We start from the raw sequence: 18772 nt of genomic DNA, 5'->3' as shown, positions 1-18772 counted from the left end.
ATGGTAAAATCTGGTCTCACTTACCATTTGGATCCATTGTTCTTGAGGAGTGGTTGATTTTTGAAACCAAAAAATAGTTTCTAGATGTATTCAGAGATTACTGCATATCAGTTGACCATGTTGACAGTAAGAGGTACATAGCAAGGTGTTTGATGAGGGATTGCACTTGGAGGATTCATGCTTCAGTTCTAAGAGACAAAGTCAGTTGGACCATAAAGAAGCTAGAAGCAGAGCATGCAACTTGTGGGAGGCTAGAAGAGAATCCTATGGTCTTTTCAGCATGGCTATGCAGACAACTGTTACAAGACTTAGAGGCAAACCTAGATGTCCCAGTTGTTTCATTGCAGAGGCTGTGCATGGAAAGGTACAAGATCCATGTGAAGTTGAGATTGTTATACAAAGTGAAGAGTTTAGCAAGGGAGCAATTACATGGTGGGTTTGCTGAGTCCTATCCAGCTCTTCCAAAGTATGCTAAAATGATAAAGTCCACAAATCTTGGGTCTTATGCTCTGGTTACATGGATTGACAGTTTGCAATTCAAAGCCTGTTTCATATCTTTTGCAGCTCAAGTGAAAGGATTCTTAGGTGGTTGTAGACTTATCATAGGAATAGATGGTGCACATTTAAGTGGGTATTACAAAGGGATTATGCTCACTGAAGTTGCAATAGATGGGAATAATGAGATCTTTGTGTTAGCCTATGGGATTATTGACACAAAGAGCATAGATTCCTGGACTTATTTTTTCAGAAACTTGAGGTGCCTATTTGCTCAGTATGGATCTCAGAAGGATGACTGGACTTTTATCAGTGACAGGATGAGGGTAAGTTTCTTCTTTGTCTTTAACTTGAGATTATGAAGCTGTTTATTAACTTAGTCTGGTTTTTTTTAGGGGGTTGAATCAGCATTGTTTGAGGTGTTCCCAAGAGCTACCAGGAGAATATGCTGCCAGCATTTGTACTCAAATTGCAAGACTGCAGGATGGAGTGGGGCAGCATTTCATAAGCTGTTTTGGATTGCTGCAAATGCCTACAATGTGTACGTTTTTGGAAAAGCTATGTCCAAGATAAAAGAGTTTGATGCAACAGCATATGACTATCTAAAAAATGTAGAAGAGCAGTGGAGTGTGCACATGTTTGACAGGACAGTTTGTTGTGATCATAACACAACAAACTTCGTAGAGTCATTCAATGCAATAACAAAGGCCAACAGGGATATACCTGTATTGACATTATTGGAAGGTTAATTTGTGCCCCTGTTTTGCTCATTTAAATGCAAGATTGTTGTTGCTTACTGTGTTTTTTTTTTTTGAATAATTAAGCTGTCAGGAATTGGTGCTTGAAAAGGATGGGTTCCAGGTTCGATAAAGCAGTAGGCATGGAACCTAATGAGCTGACAGAGCATGCAAAAGGGGTGCTGGCGACTAGGACTGATGAGTCTAGGTTCTACCTTGTCACTGTAGCTGATGGTGGAGAGTTTGAGGTGAAGGATGGCCATGTCAAGTTCCCTGTCACCCTTGAAAATATGACTTGTGGATGTGGAAAATGGCAAGGTTCAGGGATCCCTTGCAAGTATAGTCTCAGGGTCATTTACAACCAGAGACTTGATCTTGGGGACTTTGTTTCACCTTTTTACAAGGGGGCTGCATACAAACTCACTTATGGAGACCACATCCACCTCATGGCTGATCCAACTCACTGGCCTTCACTTGATGTGCTAGAAATTGCACCACCCTAAGGGAAAAGAAATGCTAGCAGACCACCTAAGCAAAGGAGAAGAGCTACTCATGAAGCAAAAAAAGGAAAGAGGCACAAGAATAACAAATACAGCCTATGCAAAGAACTAGGCCACAATGCAGTGACATGCAAGACAAAAAAGGCATCATCAAAGAAAGCAGAACATACAGCTTCCCCTTCACAGCAAGGCAACACAAGGGGGAAGAGAAAGACTGCTACTTAGCATTTTTTAGTGTCATTTTTTGGTGAACAGTGTTTAGTGTCAAGTTGTTTTTGAACAAAATGTTAACTACTTGATTTGTATGACACTTCTTTTGTTTATCACAATTCCAACGGCTATATTTTTAAAAAAATGGTATGTAAATCGTAAGTTTATAATATTTTTTGAAAAAAGTGTTTTAATGGTTGCTTATCATCTTATTAATTTTTTATATCTCAAAGTCTTGCTTATTTGAGAGAGGATAAATCTTAAATTTTCTATTTTCTACCAGGATTTTAAAAATATTATAACGGGAAATTTCTGCCATCCAAAATAATTTCCCATCCAAAATATAACGGGAAATTGCTTTTAGAATTTTAAAAAGGAAATTATTAAATTAAAAAAAGGTATGAAATGTAATTTAAGGAGTGTGATGTGAAAGTGATTATGAAGAAAATAAAATGGGGTCTTCCACAAGCAAATTCATAAATGATGCTGGTTCTGTAATTGGAGGCATTATTGCAGCACCCTTTAAATCTATTTTTGGTCAATCATGCGAGTAAGTTTTTTTTTTTTTTTCTTTACATTATGGCTATTTTTATGTTATTAAGTATCATGAATTATTATTTAAAAAAAAAGTATGATGAATTATCATGAATATTAAATTTTTTTTGTAGTCATTACCTCCATATAATTTATAATAATTTTTACAAAATTAATTCTACATTTTACTGATTGCAGTATTTCTCTTAAAAAACTAATATTCTAGTGAAATATTAGTATTAAAAGATGAAACAAGTATATCAATCCACAATTTTACACAGATTAGTAATTATATTTTTTTATAAGAGGTCTATTTTATTTATCGAAAAAGGGTTAATTGATACATATAAAAGAAAGTTATTGTTGCGTATATTTTCTATTTTTTTAAAAGAAATTATTGATTTTGTATTTATGTGATAGTTGAACTCAAATATTTGTAATACATTAGGATATCTTATTATTAATCTTGATAAAATTATTTGTAATTTTATCTACATTAAAGAAAATAATTTTAATTTATGTATAAAATAATTTTATCTATATTAAAATATCTATTTATTGTTTTTATAGAGGCCTTGAATTCTCGCATTTACTCCACTTTCATCTTAATTGCTTGTAGTACAACATCTTCAACTTGCATCTCACCTTCGAGTTCCACAAAGTTATGGTTGAATAAGAGAGTAGTAATTCTTCTCTTCGTAATTGAAAAAAGTAGCAATAATATATTAACTTTATAAGAGGAATTAAATTTTGTTTCATATAAAGAGTAAATATTTATTTTCTTATATAAGATGTTACATTCGATTTTTATTTAGTCTTTTTTTTTTACTCGATTAACTCTATAATCCAAAAAAAAAAAATATTAAGAGAATATAATGGCTGTGACTTCAATTTATAACTTAATATTTGAAACTTATTTAAAATTATCTCAAGAATTAGATGATGAATGAGTGATGAAGTTTTGTCCTACACATGATGTTCATCTTGGGTTTTCGTTTCATTGATCTATGAAAGCTTTCATTTTTGCATCACTTACATCTTTGCACTAGAAGAAATTTAAACGTGAAACTTACTTAATTTCTTTAATAATGAAATCTCTGCAAAAGTGAAAATCTTTAAAAGAAAAATTATTGACTTAATGTACAATAATTTTAAGTACAACATAATATATATTGCGAAGTATGTATGAAAAAAAGTTGTTAGTCCTATGGTGAGTTGAAATGCACCATTTACAATTTGATTTTGAGGTTATTAATTCGATTAAATAGTTTATTAAACAATTTTAGTTTATTTTAATACAACAAATTAGATGTTGAAATAAATTCTTATTATAAATTTATTATTTATGAACAAACTACTACTAACAACATTTTTAAAATTAGGTAGTAAAAATAATTAGTAAAATCAATTTTATTTTAATCAACTAGAGCTATCCGCTATCAAGTATATTTATCAAAACTTTTTTTTTTGGTACTTAATTATTGGACTGTAGACGATAGAAAACAGATTAATACGGCAGGAAGTAAACTGCAAACGACTTTGAAACAAAAATATTAGAAAAGACAAAATTATACTCAGAAGACAGAAATCAAAATTCTCTCCTCGTCCTCTCCCTCTCCCGTTCACCAGTAGTTGCAGAAGTGACGCTAACGCCATTACTATCTCACAAGCTCGCTCAATAGTCTACGATCTTACCTCGCATTTCATTCTATAGTAATTGTAAGCATTCATTTTCATTTCTTTCTATTTCAAGTCTGGCGATTTTTGTCCTGATCTCTTTTGTTGATTTGTTTTAGCTGACTTGTTTGATCGTTGATCGAAATGTATTTACGAATGTATGTTTTTTTAATTTGGATTTTATTTTTTATTGTATGCTTTTAGTTTGAGATCATTTTTGTTTTTCTTCTGGTTTCTTTGTGCTGATTCGAATTTTTAGGGCTTTTTGGTTGCTAGGAATTATTGCTCGGAGTACTGATTATAGGTTTCTGTGTGAGTGTTGCGATAGTATGTGTTGAGAATTAATAGTTTTTTTATATAATAGTTTTTTTATATAATAGTTCTAATTCTTTTTAATCCGATTATATTCTTTAGAAATGAGAATGAAGAATATCTATCCATTAAGTTTTGTTAAAGTATAAGGGAATTTGAATTTTGTAAATGGATCATATAGAATAGCTGATTATTGTTTTTTTTTTTTTTTTTTTTTTTTTTTTTTTTTTTTAATAAAAAAGAGTAATGCTGATTTTGTGCGTGATTTGGATTTGGCATCTTATAATTTATTGGAGTGTATTCATTTGTACAGAGGAGTCAGTATTAGATAAAAAAAGAGAGAGGTCTTGTTTGAAATTGAGAATACCTGCACTTAAGTCAGAAGAAAGGAGACAATTTGAGGGTAAGTGATTCCTGTTGGAGCTTTGTATCTGAATGAGGTGATTTCCTCCAGTACCAGAATTTCAGTCAGGATCTTGGGGGTGTGACGTGTGAAGAACAGCATTACAAAATACAGAGACCAAGTTCAGGGGGTGAGTTCCCCCAAACTGGCGAGTTCAGCCCATTCCCAGTGGCCAGGAGGTTGAATTCAACCCATTCCATCATGATGGATGATATAGAAAATGGTTCCATGGGGCCTTACCAAGATAGGTCTCGTAGTTTTCCCGACATGCGCACCAAACCTTATACCCCCTTGGTAAGACTTCTTTCCCTATAACTCGAGTATCTTGTTGGGCTTTGTTTATTTGGTACTTGATTGGAATCATATCAGTTTTAAGTTGATTAACCATTGCATCATCTTTTGTTAAGACTAGATACATTGTCAACATCATTTTGACATCATTATTTTGATCAAGTCTTAAATGATATATGACGTCTATGGGATATATGTTGTGCGACAGCGGAAGCAAGGTCGATGAACAATAATGAAACAATAAGAAATTCAATGCAAACAATAAGAAAATGACACCCCAAGACTTTCGACCAGTTCAGATCACAGTTTTGGGTCAGTTCGTTTTGGACAAAAGATGCATGGTAGACCCGAATTTTCATTTATGTCACAAGAAAGTGGACTCACTTCAGCTTCTTCAGCGCACAGTGTAAGTATCATATGATTACAATTGCTATCATATACTTCTTCCGTCTCTTAAAGCTTGTGAACATTACGACAACCAATGAAAATACGATCAATGGTAGAAATTAGACTCCAAGAAACTGCTAGCAAAGATTACTGATGTGGTCAATACCTTATGTAACTGATTAAGTATCTAACTTACTATAACGGTACAACCATGTGTTACATACGCACTTTTAGTCTAAAGGGTTCTCGTATGAAGGTCTTGATGAAGCATATACCATATCCTAGAGCTACAATCATCAGCTTAAGTTGAAGTCCCATGATATGTTATATACTTTATCGGTATATCTAGTTTTACGTATCTTGATTATACTATACACTAGTTTTCTGTAACTCTTGTAACGAAGATATAAAATAACACGAGGTCCTTTTAAATGAAAACAGGAAGACACAGAAGCTGAGATCAGAAGGCTTAGGCTAGAGCTACGGCAAACAATGGAGATGTACAGTGAAGCCTGCAAAGAAGCAGTTGTTTCTAAAGAAAGAGAAAGACAACAAGTATATTTCACACTTACACCCCAATTATCAGCTTAAACTTTTGGTTGAGTTGGTTATTTAACATAGTTACAGAAGTTAATGTGACAGAATGGTCACGGGTTTAAATCTTATCCAACTCTTATTTTAAGTGGAATGTTTAGAACCGTGTATGAAGAGGGCATGTTGCCTCAACAGTTCTAGACCAAAGAGATCTCATGTGAGGTCATGTAGTACAATTATAATCGACATTGCTTCTATTTGATTGTTTTAGGCAATGGAGCTTCACAGAAGGAGACTAGAAGAGGACAAGAAACTGGATGAAACAGCAAGTCCTGATGAAATAGCAATGGTGCTAGCAGAGAGACAGAAAGCGGATCAGGAAGAAGCAAGGAAAAAAAACGAAGCAAAGTCAGAGTACGCACCATCCCATGGTGGTATGTACAGGAAGTACTCCATTGAAGAGATTGAAACAGCTACAGATAGGTTCTCTAAATCTCTGAAAATAGGAGAAGGAGGATATGGACCTGTGTTTAAGTGTTACCTTGATCATACAAGAGTTGCAGTTAAAGTTCTACGTCCAGATGCCGCTCAAGGTAGAACGCAGTTCCAACAAGAGGTACTAAGATTATTTATAATATAAGCAGAGTAAGAGTACCTACTAAAATGATTATTTGAAATCCAAATGTAGACCATCAAATTTTCTTTAACTTATTGCAGGTAGAAGTATTAAGTTGCATCAGGCATCCCAACATGGTTCTACTTCTAGGTGCATGCCCAGAATACGGGTGCATAGTTTACGAATACATGGCCAACGGTAGTTTAGATGATTGTTTATTTAGTCGAGGAAAAACCCCACCTCTTTCTTGGCAAGTTAGGTTCCGAATTGCAGCTGATATCGCAACAGGGCTGAACTTCCTGCATCAAACAAAACCCGAACTGTTAGTTCATCGAGACCTTAAACCCGGGAATATACTTCTCAACAGATATTTCGTAGCTAAGATTGGTGATGTTGGATTAGCTAAGCTTGTTCCACCTTCAGTTGCAGATCATATAACACAATATTGTATAACATCAGCTGCAGGGACTTTCTGTTATATTGATCCAGAGTATCAACAAACTGGTATGCTTGGTGTTAAGTCTGATGTTTATTCATTTGGGATTGTGCTTTTACAATTGTTAACTGCCAAACAACCGATGGGTTTGGCTCACCAAGTTGAAGATTCTATTGAGAAAGATAAATTTGCTGACATTTTGGATATATCAGTGCTTGATTGGCCTATGGAACAAGCCTTAGTAATGGCTAAGATAGCTATACGTTGCGCTGAGTTGAGACGTAAAGATCGACCAGAACTTGGGAATGATGTGTTGCCTGAGCTCGAAAAATTGAGAGACTTTGCTGATGAAAGATCACAGCCTTTTGTGTTTTTTGCTGGAACAGCTTATTCTTCTGCTAATCACAGTCAGACATCTATGTCACAGGTCAGTTGCTAGAAGTTTTTTCCTTTGTAATTAGCTTATGATTTGATATTCATATCCTACATTTTTAAAATCTACCAAGAAACCAACTCAACCAAGAGCTTAAGCTTTTGATTGAGTTGGATTCTTCAGAAGTCAACATGACAAGAGATCAAGGGTTCGAATCTCATTTACCTCTCGTTTCAAGTGGAATATTAAAAGCAAGGTATGAGAGGGTTTATGAATCCACACTTCTAATCTAAAGTATTCTCGTGTGCGAGGGCATGTTGTTAGTAAAGTGTTTGAATTTTTATCCCTATGATTATGATGTTTACAATTGTTCTTACAAGAAATCAAAATTTATTTTGTAGGTGAGTGATTCCAACTTTTCAGCTCCAGGGAGCTCAAAGACTCTGTCATCCTCACCATCACCAAGAGGTAGAAAATCAAATAATTACACTATTTTTACATATACTTAAGAGTTATTAACATCAAAGGTTGGTGTAATTGGTAAAATTATGTCTTGTAATCTTAACTTCTTAAGTTCAGTTTTGATTTTGTCATTTGCAATTATGGGAGAAGGGACTAAGCCTAGCTTGCTAAGCTGATCGGGTTTAACATATGCTAGTTACGGGTTTAGACCCATCCTTTGGTAGAATATATAATATATATTATTAATTCAACTATCAATTTAAGTATTTAGTTTAGTTTGTTTATTGACATGGTATTAGAAGCAGAGGCCACGGGATCAATTCCCATAGCCTTAAGACTTGTGTTGCATGCATTTACACTTTTGTCGCAAAGGACTATCTTGAGTGAATGCATAATCATACTATAATTTATATTGGATCTTCAACTATAAACTTAAACTTTTATTTAAATAGATTCTTTCACATCCTCAACAAAAATTAAAAAATCCAAAACAAAACTTAATAATATAATCTTGTTTTGTTGCAGTGTTTTCATCAAATGACGCAAATCAAAGAGCTGGAGTAACGTGCAACTTCTGAAGGCCACATAGTCAACTTACCCAAATAATTTCGCACAACCCGTAATCAAATTTGGTCTACTGATGAAGCACTTGAAGAGTCCAACTTAAGAGCCTCTGAATTTTTGCATGTGGTAAAGATACACAAAACATAGATTCAACAAAATCAAAAAGAAAAATAGGGAAGACCTAAACATAACTTTTTACCTCAAAAACAATAGCATATGAGCTCGTGGGTTATTAGAGAACTTATTATAGCTTCCAAGTGATGGGCCGAAATTTGAACATGTAACAAGGTTTAGGGATAAATGATGTAGGTTAGTTATTAAGATGTTAACATTTCTATCATGTACTATGTACAATACCATAAAACTGATATAAGGATATCATATGATGATGATATTTATTATGGAAGACCCGTCTCATTAAGATTATTACGTTTGATTTTAAATTCAGCAGTGGTAACGGAACAAGAAATGTGTATTTGCATAATTCGTCAAAGATAAAAAGTATTGCTTTTTGGGATTCTTGCACATTATTTATCAACATCTATTACAAAGTGATCCACCACAACTTTGTAGAAGTAATTTTATATTTAAACTTCAAAATTTAGGGTCATGACTCACAAGTAAATATGGGTTCCTTAAATGGAGAGCTGCAATCAGCGCCGTTTGAACATTTTTAGGGCGGAGTAAGGATAAATTTGTGAAGGACTTGTTGCATGCGTAGCAGTTTTGATTATAACAAAACATCCATTTTTGCAATATGGGGGAAGGAACAGCCTGCCAGATCCTGCTAAGAAGAGTAGGCCATTATGGAGGATTTGTGGAGTCGGTCACTACTAAGATGATTCCAAAAGATGCTTTGCCAGGATTTAAATTCATTTTTTCCCTCTAATCTATAGTCTACCACATTTCAATGTATGATTATTTGAGCACATTTAAACGACACCGTACTATGGAAGAACAACACATAAATTAGAATAGTTTCAACCAAACCCTAACCATTTCAGCATCTGATGCCATAGAGGAAGAAAAATAGGCTTTATGATTTGAATGTACAACTTTGTTTTATGAAATACATAAAGGTTGGTGTTTTCAAATTACAATCTAATCCAGAAACTCCATCAAATTAAATCAAATCAGAATACAGAAAGATCCGCAGAGTATTTGGAAACCTGAACAATACTCTACTATCAATGAACAACACAGAGATTGGTAAAGATTCAACCAAAACATAATAATCAAAATTACCAAAGATCAACACAAGCATCAACAATTAGATATCAACAATAAAATTCGTCCATTCATTAACATCAAGAAACCGACATGGCGACATCACATCACAAGATTCCACTAAGAACAATACTATTGTATTAATTAAAAGTAAGATACATGAAGATTAAAAAGGAGAAAGAAGCTGAGAAAGAGAAGGCTTAGGCTCAGAATTCATGCCGATGTAGATAATCAAAGGAATTAAACCAAAGTGAACCATCACTTTTCCTTTCTTCAGACTCCAATTAGTCCATTCTTTCACACTCTTGTATATCTTCGATTCGTCTTCTTCTTCGCGCACTTTCCTCCCTTTTCCTCTTATCGCCATTTTTTCTCTTCGAGATCTGATCACCGATTGTATAACGATTATGTCAAGTGTAGTGCTAATATGATGACAAGAACGAATCTTAAAAGGGTATCGCATAGCAATAATATCATTTATTATATTCTCCAAGGTTGAGCTAAAATCAAGACATTATAACAAGTAACTTTAATAATTCTCAACAAGTTGACACTATGTTTATAGCCTTACTAATATCATTTAATTATAACTTCGATAACCTAACGACAGTACTTGCGATCAACATTAATAATTTCTTTTACTTCAACAAGGCCAATTAAGACTACTATGCCTAACAAAACTCCCACATTCAACACAAATAAAATTACTCATGTACTAAAACACCATCATAATAGCACACAACCATTATTTTCATTCATACTTCAAACTCTAAGTCATGAATATGTTAAATTCATCAAACACACTCTTACCCATAAAAAGATTCAATGAAAATAAAATACAAAGTTCAACACTTTTCATTAACATTTCAAAAACCCAATTCATAAGTACATTAAATCATCAATCAAATTCTTGCCCATAACAAGATTCAATGACAATCATACAAAAATCAACACCAAACTCATAAACTTATTAAAATTGCAATTAGAAAGTAAAAGAAAATCAAAACAATGGAAGAAAAAGTGGCTTACAATGGTGGGACTAGAACAAGAGGTGAAACTATAGTTAATTTTTGTGGTGATGGTGTCGAAGATGGAGCTCGGTGACGGTAGGGAAGCCGAAACAGCCGCTGCTGCTGTCAGGAGAAGCAAATGCAGCAGCTGCTGCCCTTGGAGGGAGGAGTTGGGCCGGCTGCTGGTGGCTGTCGTGGGGAAGAGAAAACGCAGCCGGTTGTTGCTGCTAGGCGGCCTGCTGCGGTGGTTCTTGTGGACTGCAGATGGACCGTGAGGGAGAGAGGAGTGAGAGAAAGAGAGAAGAGAAAAGAGGGAATGTGAGTGACGGCTAACCTTGAGCCTTTAGGGTTTTATGGGTTTTTATCCATGTTGTTATTACTATTATCATTATTATTATTATTATGTTTGTTTATTATTAGGTTTATTTATTTATTTTTATCTCGATTCATTTCCTTGCGAGACCCAACTAAGAGACTCGCCTTCGTGGGCTCATATATTTTAATAAAAAAAAAATCATTTTGATTCGAACCTCTCTGTTTGAGAAATCGTAACTATATTTTTAATATATGTATATAAGTTCACATTTAAATTCGTATATGAAAGAAATTTATTAATTCAGAAATAATTTAATATAATTATAAAATCCCCAAAAGTTATTAAAATATTAATTAATGACGTCAGATAATCTCGGGATGTTACACCTAATCTGGTAAACCCCCCGTTTACTTATTTTTTACGCTTTATATATTTGTGAATTGTGATAAATAAATCAGGATATTTGATGGTACAGGGTCCTCCTTTTTGTGGACCGTATTCTTTGGGCTTTTAATGCAAACCTTTTTTGAGAAAAAAATGAAAAGAATAAGGTTATTATAAAAAACAATTCCCAAAAATAAGCAGAGTTTAAATGCTAAATTAAATGTGTTTATATCCGAGCTGTACATTCGTTGTTATTAACAGCGAAAAAAAAAATCAGGTCAAAAATAGTCAAAAAATTCTTTATTCGCAGTAATTAATAGCGAACAAAAGGGAGATAATATTATACCGTGAGGAAGGACAAAAAATTTAAAACAAAGTTTGTTCGCCAAAGTGTTTTTAAATTTTTTTGTCCCTTCTAACGCTATGACATTGTCTCCCTCTTGTTCGCTGTTAAAAACAACGAACAAAGAATTTTGACTTTTTTGACTTTTTTTTTTTTGTTTATTTTAGTAACAGCGAACATACCTAATGAATTTTGACTTTTTTGACTTTTTTTTTTGTTTATTTTAGTAACAGCGAACATACCTAATCTCAGCTATTACATAAAGACGCTCATTTTTTAAATTATAATTTTTCAAAGCTTATTTTGAGAAATTTTTTAATAATTAGCTTATTTCTTTCAATTTTCTTTTTAGGGAGCAAATCATATGAGACTTCATTATGGTGAATAAATTCATAAAAAGCCTAAATTATAAAAGTTGAGTAATAATAATTATTATTATTATACTAATAATAATAATAATAATAATAATAATAATAATAAGAATAAGAATAATAATAATAATATTATTATTATTATTATTATTATTATTATTATTATTTATAACATTTTTATCGTGAAATTTTCAATTTGATAACAATAAAATTTTTTTTTAAAATCATAATACTTCTATATATTAATAGTATTAACTTCGTACATTGAACTGGTAACTATAGTTGTTGATTTTAAAAACACATTTATCTGTTTTTTTTTTTAAATCACTTTCTGGGAGTTGTTGATTTATACTTCTATGTTTTTTTAAATCATTTGCAGCATTTTCTGAAGAGACGAACCAAGCAAGTGCAACAATGTCAGGAGAAGAAGAGAACGCAGCAGAGCTTAAATTGGGTGAAGATTTCATCAAAGCAAAATGTTTAATGAATGGAGAAGTTTCCATGATTTTAGAGCACAGATTAGAGCAACTTCAACAGGTTTCTGAAGATCCTTTAAATCAGATGCCTCAAGTTTTCGAAAAATCTTTGCAGTACGTGAAGCGATTCAGTCGTTACAAAAATCCAGATGCTGTGCGACAAGTTAGAGAAATTCTTAGCCGACATCAATTAGCTGAATTTGAGCTTGCTGTTCTTGGGAATATTTGCCTTGAAACTGTTGAAGAAGCTATTGCTATGGTCCCTTCTCTTGATCTTGCTTAATGGCCAGACAAAAAAATTTCCATGTGAGAAAGCGAAAAAGAGAAAGAAAGAGATCCGAAGGAAAATTTGAAATGGGAAGATTCTGAAAATTAGGAGCAAAATAAGAAAGAAAAGGACCCCTATGCTTCCCCCCTTAATCCATTAGCACCACTGTTTTATTCAGTTCTATACAACATGTCATCACCCCTTAATCCATTTTGTGTATACTCAGATAGCATGGCTAATACTAGCCTATGCAATTAATATTAAAATTCCATAATTAATTATGCTAACGTGTTTCTTAATGTTAATGTGTTTCTTTATCTTGAATAATTGATATATGTTGAAGTCGAAATAAAGTATACACAAAATGTAACTTTTTCTACAAAATGGAGAAATTGTTATTTGAGTTTAATCCTTGAAGTCAATACTGATATCTCATAGCTATTGCCTATTGGTAGTGTTTAATTCATTGAAGCCACGCATATTTATGGATGGGATTGAGCCCAGGAAGAGTGCAATGAGTCTGAGCATCAAATATCAGTGAAATCTTGAAGAGTAAACTACCCTTGAGTCACTCTATATTCATTGCTTCAACAATGGCTTTGGTATGTAGTAGCTAGGTAGCACTCTTTAGTTTACCTCTATTTTCCCAAATAGTTGTTTTGTCCCCAAATACACTATGTAGTCTGTGAGTGAGTACCTTACCTTTGGCTAAATATGATTATCTGTCATTCTAATTTCCCTCTTTCTCATTCTAATTTGGCCAAATACACTAGGTAGCACTCTGAACCCTGGATCCGCCACTAGACTGTCTATGTTGTAGCTGCTCTTGTGAGGCGTTCTGTCTATGGTGCAGGGTGTCTGATGTTTGGCAGCCTGTTCTTTTCGTTCTTGCCTCCCGTCGGATGTGCTGAAACTTCTTTCCTGATGCTGTGTTTGTTTTTTTTTGGGCTGCTGGCTGGTTTTTGTACTCCTTTTGCTGATTGAGCTCTGCTGAGTGCATCATGGTTGGTACAATTCTGCTGGGTTTTTGTACACCATGTGCATCATTTGCTGTGTATGCTTGGTGCTACTGATTGTGACAAAATTGTGTCTGATTCTTGTAACAAGATTGATGTTTTGCTTAATCTTGCAATCCGTTCTTCTGGGTTGGCTGCTAGCAGGCTATGCTGCTATTAGGTAAATTTTCCATGCTGTCTGGTTTAGCAGTGAAATTGCAAGATCCTGGTATTTGTAGTTGAAATAACCCTACTCTTAACTCTTAAGCTGTCTAATGGGTGTTTTTTTCATACCATCTTACCATGAGACGAGCCATGCAATTAACCTATTTTTCTAATTGATCACTTTAAAATAAATGATCACGTTAAGGTTGTAAGTGATCACTTTAAGCTATAAAAAGTGATTAATCTACGATTGTAAGTGTTCAGTTTATAATTGTAAGTGATCCAATTTAAGACTGAAAGTGTATATTGGACCAATCCAATAAAGGCAACCTCACCGTTAGTCTGTTCATTTGAAAATTTGTGACATTCATGAGTTTTTATATGAGATGGTCTCACCGCGAGTCGCGCATTATACATGTGTTAAATAGCCCAATAATACAATTATTATCATATGACTTTCTTATTTTGAAGTCGTCTCACTGAGAGACAATCTTTCACCAGCGTAGCTCTAACACAAAACAACAAATCTCCTGTGAGACGGCCGCATATATGCGACCACTCACATGTCCAACCCATAATTTTGAAGTTGCTATTTTAAAGCTTGAATTGGACATTTTATACCTTAAAATAGGCATTTTAAATATTGAATTGACAAACTTTAAACTATTAGAATGAACATTCTAAGTCTTAAAATGGATATTTTACACTTGAGTAGGTAAGTAAAATATAAAATTAAGGGTTGAAGTCGGGGTGTTAAGAGTTTAGAATGGACATCTTAAGTGGTGGAATGAGTATTTTAAGGGTTAAAGTTGATAGCTTAAAATTTAAATTAAATCTTTGGAGAAAGAAGATTGAAGCTTGAAGTAGGGTTTTAAGTGTTAGATTTAGCTTTTTAATCTTGAAATTAACGTTTTAAGACTTGAATTCGGCAAGTACGCACACGCGAGGCGACCACATGGAGAACACAAAAGTATCATTTTCAGGGTTATTTAAGACTGCTAGTGTAGATGGGTCGTGATGTCATGTGGGGTGATGTCCAATGAAAATTTGAAAAAAATAAAATTATTTAACAGCTTTATTCCAAAAACAAGCTTCGTAAAAACTTTATTCCCAAAATAAGCGTCCGTACATCCATACCTAGGCTCGGTATAATGTCCCTCTTAATAACAGCGAAATCAAAAAAAAAAAAAAAAATTAGTACAGCCTTAAACAGCGACAACAACGTTTGACCAGTCAAGCCTCAAGTCGCTGTTACTAACAGCGACTTGAGGCTTGACTGGTCAAACCTTGTTGTCGCTGTTAGTAACAGCGACTTAAAGCTTTACTGGTTTGACTTTTATTGACTTTTTTGTACGAATTAAACTAGCCGTTGTTAATTTGAAAAATAGCCATTACGAACTTGAAAATAGCCGTTGTAATTATGTTCAATAAATAATTCATCATTTCCCTACTTCATTGTATCCAATCTACATCATTCTTTAACTAGTTAATCAGTTTTTAAAGGTAACATAAGGTATTATGTTAGTGTTATTCTCAATTTATAAATGTTAATATTATTTTTGAATGTTTACTTACGTTACTATATCATATGTGTTCCGTAGATGTCGAATGAGCATTCTATTGAAGAGCTTTGTGATTGTGGTTATGAAGTTGAGATTAATACAGATTGGAGCGACTTTGAACCTGGGCGTGATTTTGTTGCTTGTCTTTTCTACTTGGTTGAATGATTAGGATGACATACTTTAGATGGATTTCTCCGGAGGGTACCAATTGGCAGAGAGAATTAATAATACGGCTTGAAAAAGAAAAACAAGAGCTTAAAGATGAGGTATTTAATCTCAAGAGACAAATAGATGATTGATACTGTGATGATGTGGCACCCTGTGAGGACCCGGCACCGTAGTCGGGGCACGTTAAGTCAACGTCCTCAAGATGAACGTCGGCATGATGAGGAGATGACCCGTACTCGTACGTAGTGCTGTCGGGCACAGTGACTTCTGGAATGAAGTGCTGAAACTGCGTCCCTAGGAGTATGCCTTGGGCAATCTCCAGTACAGGCTCCTCTTGGGTGGAGCTGATGACAGATGCAATGCCCTGTGCCTGCATTAAGACTTAAGTATTAATGAAATGTATAACGTGTAAGTTCTATGGATAATAATCAGCGTTCAAGAATACTTACAAAATGTGTCATCGTTGGTGCTGCGGGAGCGTACTGGGCTGCCGCGATGATACCTCGTGGTGTCATCCATCGACGAGTGATGGAGAGGAACCACGACATGTAATCCGCCAAAGTAGGTGCGCCTACAGCCTCGATCGGCGCACCTTGGGCCAGCAGCTCTAGCCTGTGCTCCCAACGAGCGACATGGCGCATGTTGTTCTCGAGCCAATTCTTGGGCTCCCGACCCTTGCGTGAGCTGTGATGGAGCTCCGCCTCTGTGTCACATGGCGGCGGGATGCCCTGTACCATCCCAAATTGGCGCAGTACGCGCTCAGGGAGATGCACTTCGACTATGTCGAAACAAATCAGAGATACAGATGCTCTCCACGCCCCTGACAATATGCCTGAGTGCTGAGGCGATGCAGCGTATACCTCAGCGGGATAAGGGTCCCATCAAAACTACACGTGAAAATGCAATTAAAAAATTACGCAATGTGATAGTTACAAGACAAGTTGTAGTGAAGTTTTTACCTGGTCAGCTCGAAGTAAATCGAGTTGATCGCGGTAGAACCCCACACTCAATCCTGTGTGGGTCCTTGTACGTCTTTCAAAGGACCACCACGATCCATAGGGCACATGTGGGGGTGGAAGAATTGGTGGCGCAAATGCACCACGTCCCACGCTCCTCATCGGTTGACCAATGAGAATGTGTTCCCACGCCTAAAGCTATGAATTACAGAAATAAGTAAGTAAACAAAATACAAAAACATTTAATACAAGAATTAAAGCGGTAACATGTAAAGTTAGTATTACCTGCAGAATAATAAGGGTCCCAACGATTTTACCACCCTTGGCAGATCCTCTATTACCACGTCCAGTCTTAACTTGAAAAAGGCCTCATCTGTAGTCAAATGCGACGATCTCATGGTAGTTTGCCTTCTCAGTGTTACGGGTGATAATTCTTGTGACGTGTGAAATGTACTTATTCCCCCCAATTAGCCATGCATTTGCGTTCTCGCGTCTTTTAACAAAATAATCATTAACATGATAGAAGGTGAACTCCACAAGAGTGGTTATAGGCAAGAAACGTACACCCTTCATCACGTTATTGAATACTTCGGCTAAGTTGGTATTAGTAACACCATACCTATACCTTCCATCACGTTATTGAAAACTTTGATAAATCAAGAAAAGACTCGGAAATGGAGTTTTGAGATAGATCAATTTCTGAAAATGAAGAAGAGCAAAGAGAGAAAGATTTAAGAGAACCAGAAATATTTGAAGCGGCCATGGAAGGAGTTGGAAGAGGAAAGGGAAAAGAGAAGAAGAAGAAACTAACCATGGTTAGGTCAAATTCGAGATTTAACGGCAACTTAACGGAAAAAGGTTGAAAAGTGTCACGGTTGTAATTAGCAAGATAGTTTGGGGGTACCATTGGAATTAAAAAAAACACATGGGTACCATTGATAAAGTGCCATAACACAGGAGTAGTATTGATAATATCCCTTAATTTTTTGATTTACCAAATAATATATGTGTGAATTTTAGATATCAAATCAAAATCATAGTTTTTGACACTATATAAATGATTAAAAAGTCAAAGTCAAAAAAAAAATATCATAAATCATAACACTAACAACTCGTTTTGTATGAGACCGTCTCATCATGAGATGGACCCTATATAATAAGCCCATTACATTAATTAATTACTTTAAGATCGTAAGTGATCGTTTTAAGGTTATAAATAATCACTCTAAAACTATAAAAAAATAATTTTTTTAAAATTATAAGTAATCACTTTAACATTTAACGTTATAAGTGAGCTCTTTAAGACAAAAAATATATATTAGGTCAGTCCAATAAAGATGGTTTCACTGTGATAGCGTCTTATTTAAGAATTAGTGTATTTTATTATTCGTTATTTTAAAATCAGTATTGATCATATAAAAAGGGGAGTAGTGTTGGTTTGTGAGGCCAGTTTACAATTTCCATGGGTAATCACCGTCAGCAGTCCCATGGGCCGAGGTGTTATAATAAAAGTTTTTCAAACTCATTTTGATAATTTGTTTTACAAAAAAACTTTTTTTTTTTTCAAATTTTATGTACAAATTCTTGTATAAGATGATATCACTATGAGACATCCCTCATACTTGGGTTAAAATAACCTAATAATAAAAATTTTTACCTTATAGGCTTTTATTTTGAGATCGTTTTACCGCGAGATAGTTCCATGTAAAAGGGGCTAATTTTTCAGAGGTTAGTTGTAGAAATTTTAGTTGGGTCAAACTTAGAAAAAATTGAATAAGATATGATTTGGGTCAAAGTATACAGTTAGTTTTGGACTAAGAAATAATAATAAAAAAAAAGGCCCACCTAGTCTTAAACGTTACAACTCGTGTTGTATGATACCATTTTACCGTGAGACGGGTCCATATAATAGCCCATTTCTTTAATTGATTACTTTATAATCATAATTAATTGTTTTACGATTATAAGTAATCATTCTAACACTATAAAAATTAATTATA

General features: G+C 34.3%; 4 protein-coding genes across 4 annotated transcripts; 3 read left to right on the top strand and 1 right to left on the bottom strand.

Annotated features, from left to right (window-relative positions):
- Positions 1 to 1735, top strand: LOC130826691 (uncharacterized). The gene is made up of 4 exons (XM_057692258.1): positions 1 to 38; positions 128 to 821; positions 891 to 1239; positions 1320 to 1735. Exons 1-4 carry the CDS (start codon positions 1 to 3, stop codon positions 1733 to 1735), a joined length of 1497 nt encoding a protein of 498 aa, XP_057548241.1.
- A 2261-nt stretch (positions 1736 to 3996) lies between these two features.
- LOC130827715 (U-box domain-containing protein 34-like) lies at positions 3997 to 8974 on the top strand. Its single transcript, XM_057693543.1, has 8 exons — positions 3997 to 4195; positions 4779 to 5162; positions 5368 to 5565; positions 5988 to 6101; positions 6352 to 6696; positions 6798 to 7559; positions 7907 to 7973; positions 8493 to 8974. Exons 3-8 carry the CDS (start codon positions 5494 to 5496, stop codon positions 8543 to 8545), a joined length of 1413 nt encoding a protein of 470 aa, XP_057549526.1. The 5' UTR covers positions 3997 to 4195; positions 4779 to 5162; positions 5368 to 5493; the 3' UTR covers positions 8546 to 8974.
- An 806-nt stretch (positions 8975 to 9780) lies between these two features.
- Positions 9781 to 11115, bottom strand: LOC130827716 (mitochondrial import receptor subunit TOM7-1-like). The gene is made up of 2 exons (XM_057693545.1): positions 10788 to 11115; positions 9781 to 10141 (listed from the first exon to the last, which is right to left on the bottom strand). Exon 2 carries the CDS (start codon positions 10123 to 10125, stop codon positions 9925 to 9927), a length of 201 nt encoding a protein of 66 aa, XP_057549528.1. The 5' UTR covers positions 10126 to 10141; positions 10788 to 11115; the 3' UTR covers positions 9781 to 9924.
- Positions 11116 to 12596: 1481 nt separating this feature from the next.
- Positions 12597 to 12941, top strand: LOC130826690 (DNA-directed RNA polymerase II subunit 4-like). Its single transcript, XM_057692257.1, has one exon. The coding sequence runs from the start codon at positions 12597 to 12599 to the stop codon at positions 12939 to 12941; it is 345 nt and encodes a 114-aa protein (XP_057548240.1).
- The last annotated feature ends 5831 nt before the right edge of the window (positions 12942 to 18772 follow it).

The sequence above is a fragment of the Amaranthus tricolor genome, chromosome 11 (genome assembly GCF_026212465.1).
Source record: "Amaranthus tricolor cultivar Red isolate AtriRed21 chromosome 11, ASM2621246v1, whole genome shotgun sequence".
Lineage (NCBI taxonomy): Eukaryota > Viridiplantae > Streptophyta > Magnoliopsida > Caryophyllales > Amaranthaceae > Amaranthus > Amaranthus tricolor.
The sequence above is the reverse complement of the archived record's forward strand: the minus strand, read 5'-3'. Positions and strand labels throughout refer to the sequence as shown.

Bases quoted from the DNA above. Each gene is read 5' to 3' on its own strand.
- LOC130826691 (XM_057692258.1), top strand. From the start codon at position 1: ATGGTAAAATCTGGTCTCACTTACCATTTGGATCCATT. The intron at 39-127 runs GTTCTTGAGGAG...CCATGTTGACAG, and splicing joins ACTTACCATTTGGATCCATT to TAAGAGGTACATAGCAAGGT. The intron at 1,240-1,319 runs GTTAATTTGTGC...TGAATAATTAAG, and splicing joins TGTATTGACATTATTGGAAG to CTGTCAGGAATTGGTGCTTG.
- LOC130827715 (XM_057693543.1), top strand. From the start codon at position 5,494: ATGCATGGTAGACCCGAATTTTCATTTATGTCACAAGAAAGTGGACTC. The intron at 6,102-6,351 runs GTATATTTCACA...TGATTGTTTTAG, and splicing joins AAGAAAGAGAAAGACAACAA to GCAATGGAGCTTCACAGAAG. The intron at 7,560-7,906 runs GTCAGTTGCTAG...TTTATTTTGTAG, and splicing joins GTCAGACATCTATGTCACAG to GTGAGTGATTCCAACTTTTC.
- LOC130827716 (XM_057693545.1), bottom strand. From the start codon at position 10,125: ATGGCGATAAGAGGAAAAGGGAGGAAAGTGCGCGAAGAAGAAGACGAA.
- LOC130826690 (XM_057692257.1), top strand. From the start codon at position 12,597: ATGTCAGGAGAAGAAGAGAACGCAGCAGAGCTTAAATTGGGTGAAGAT.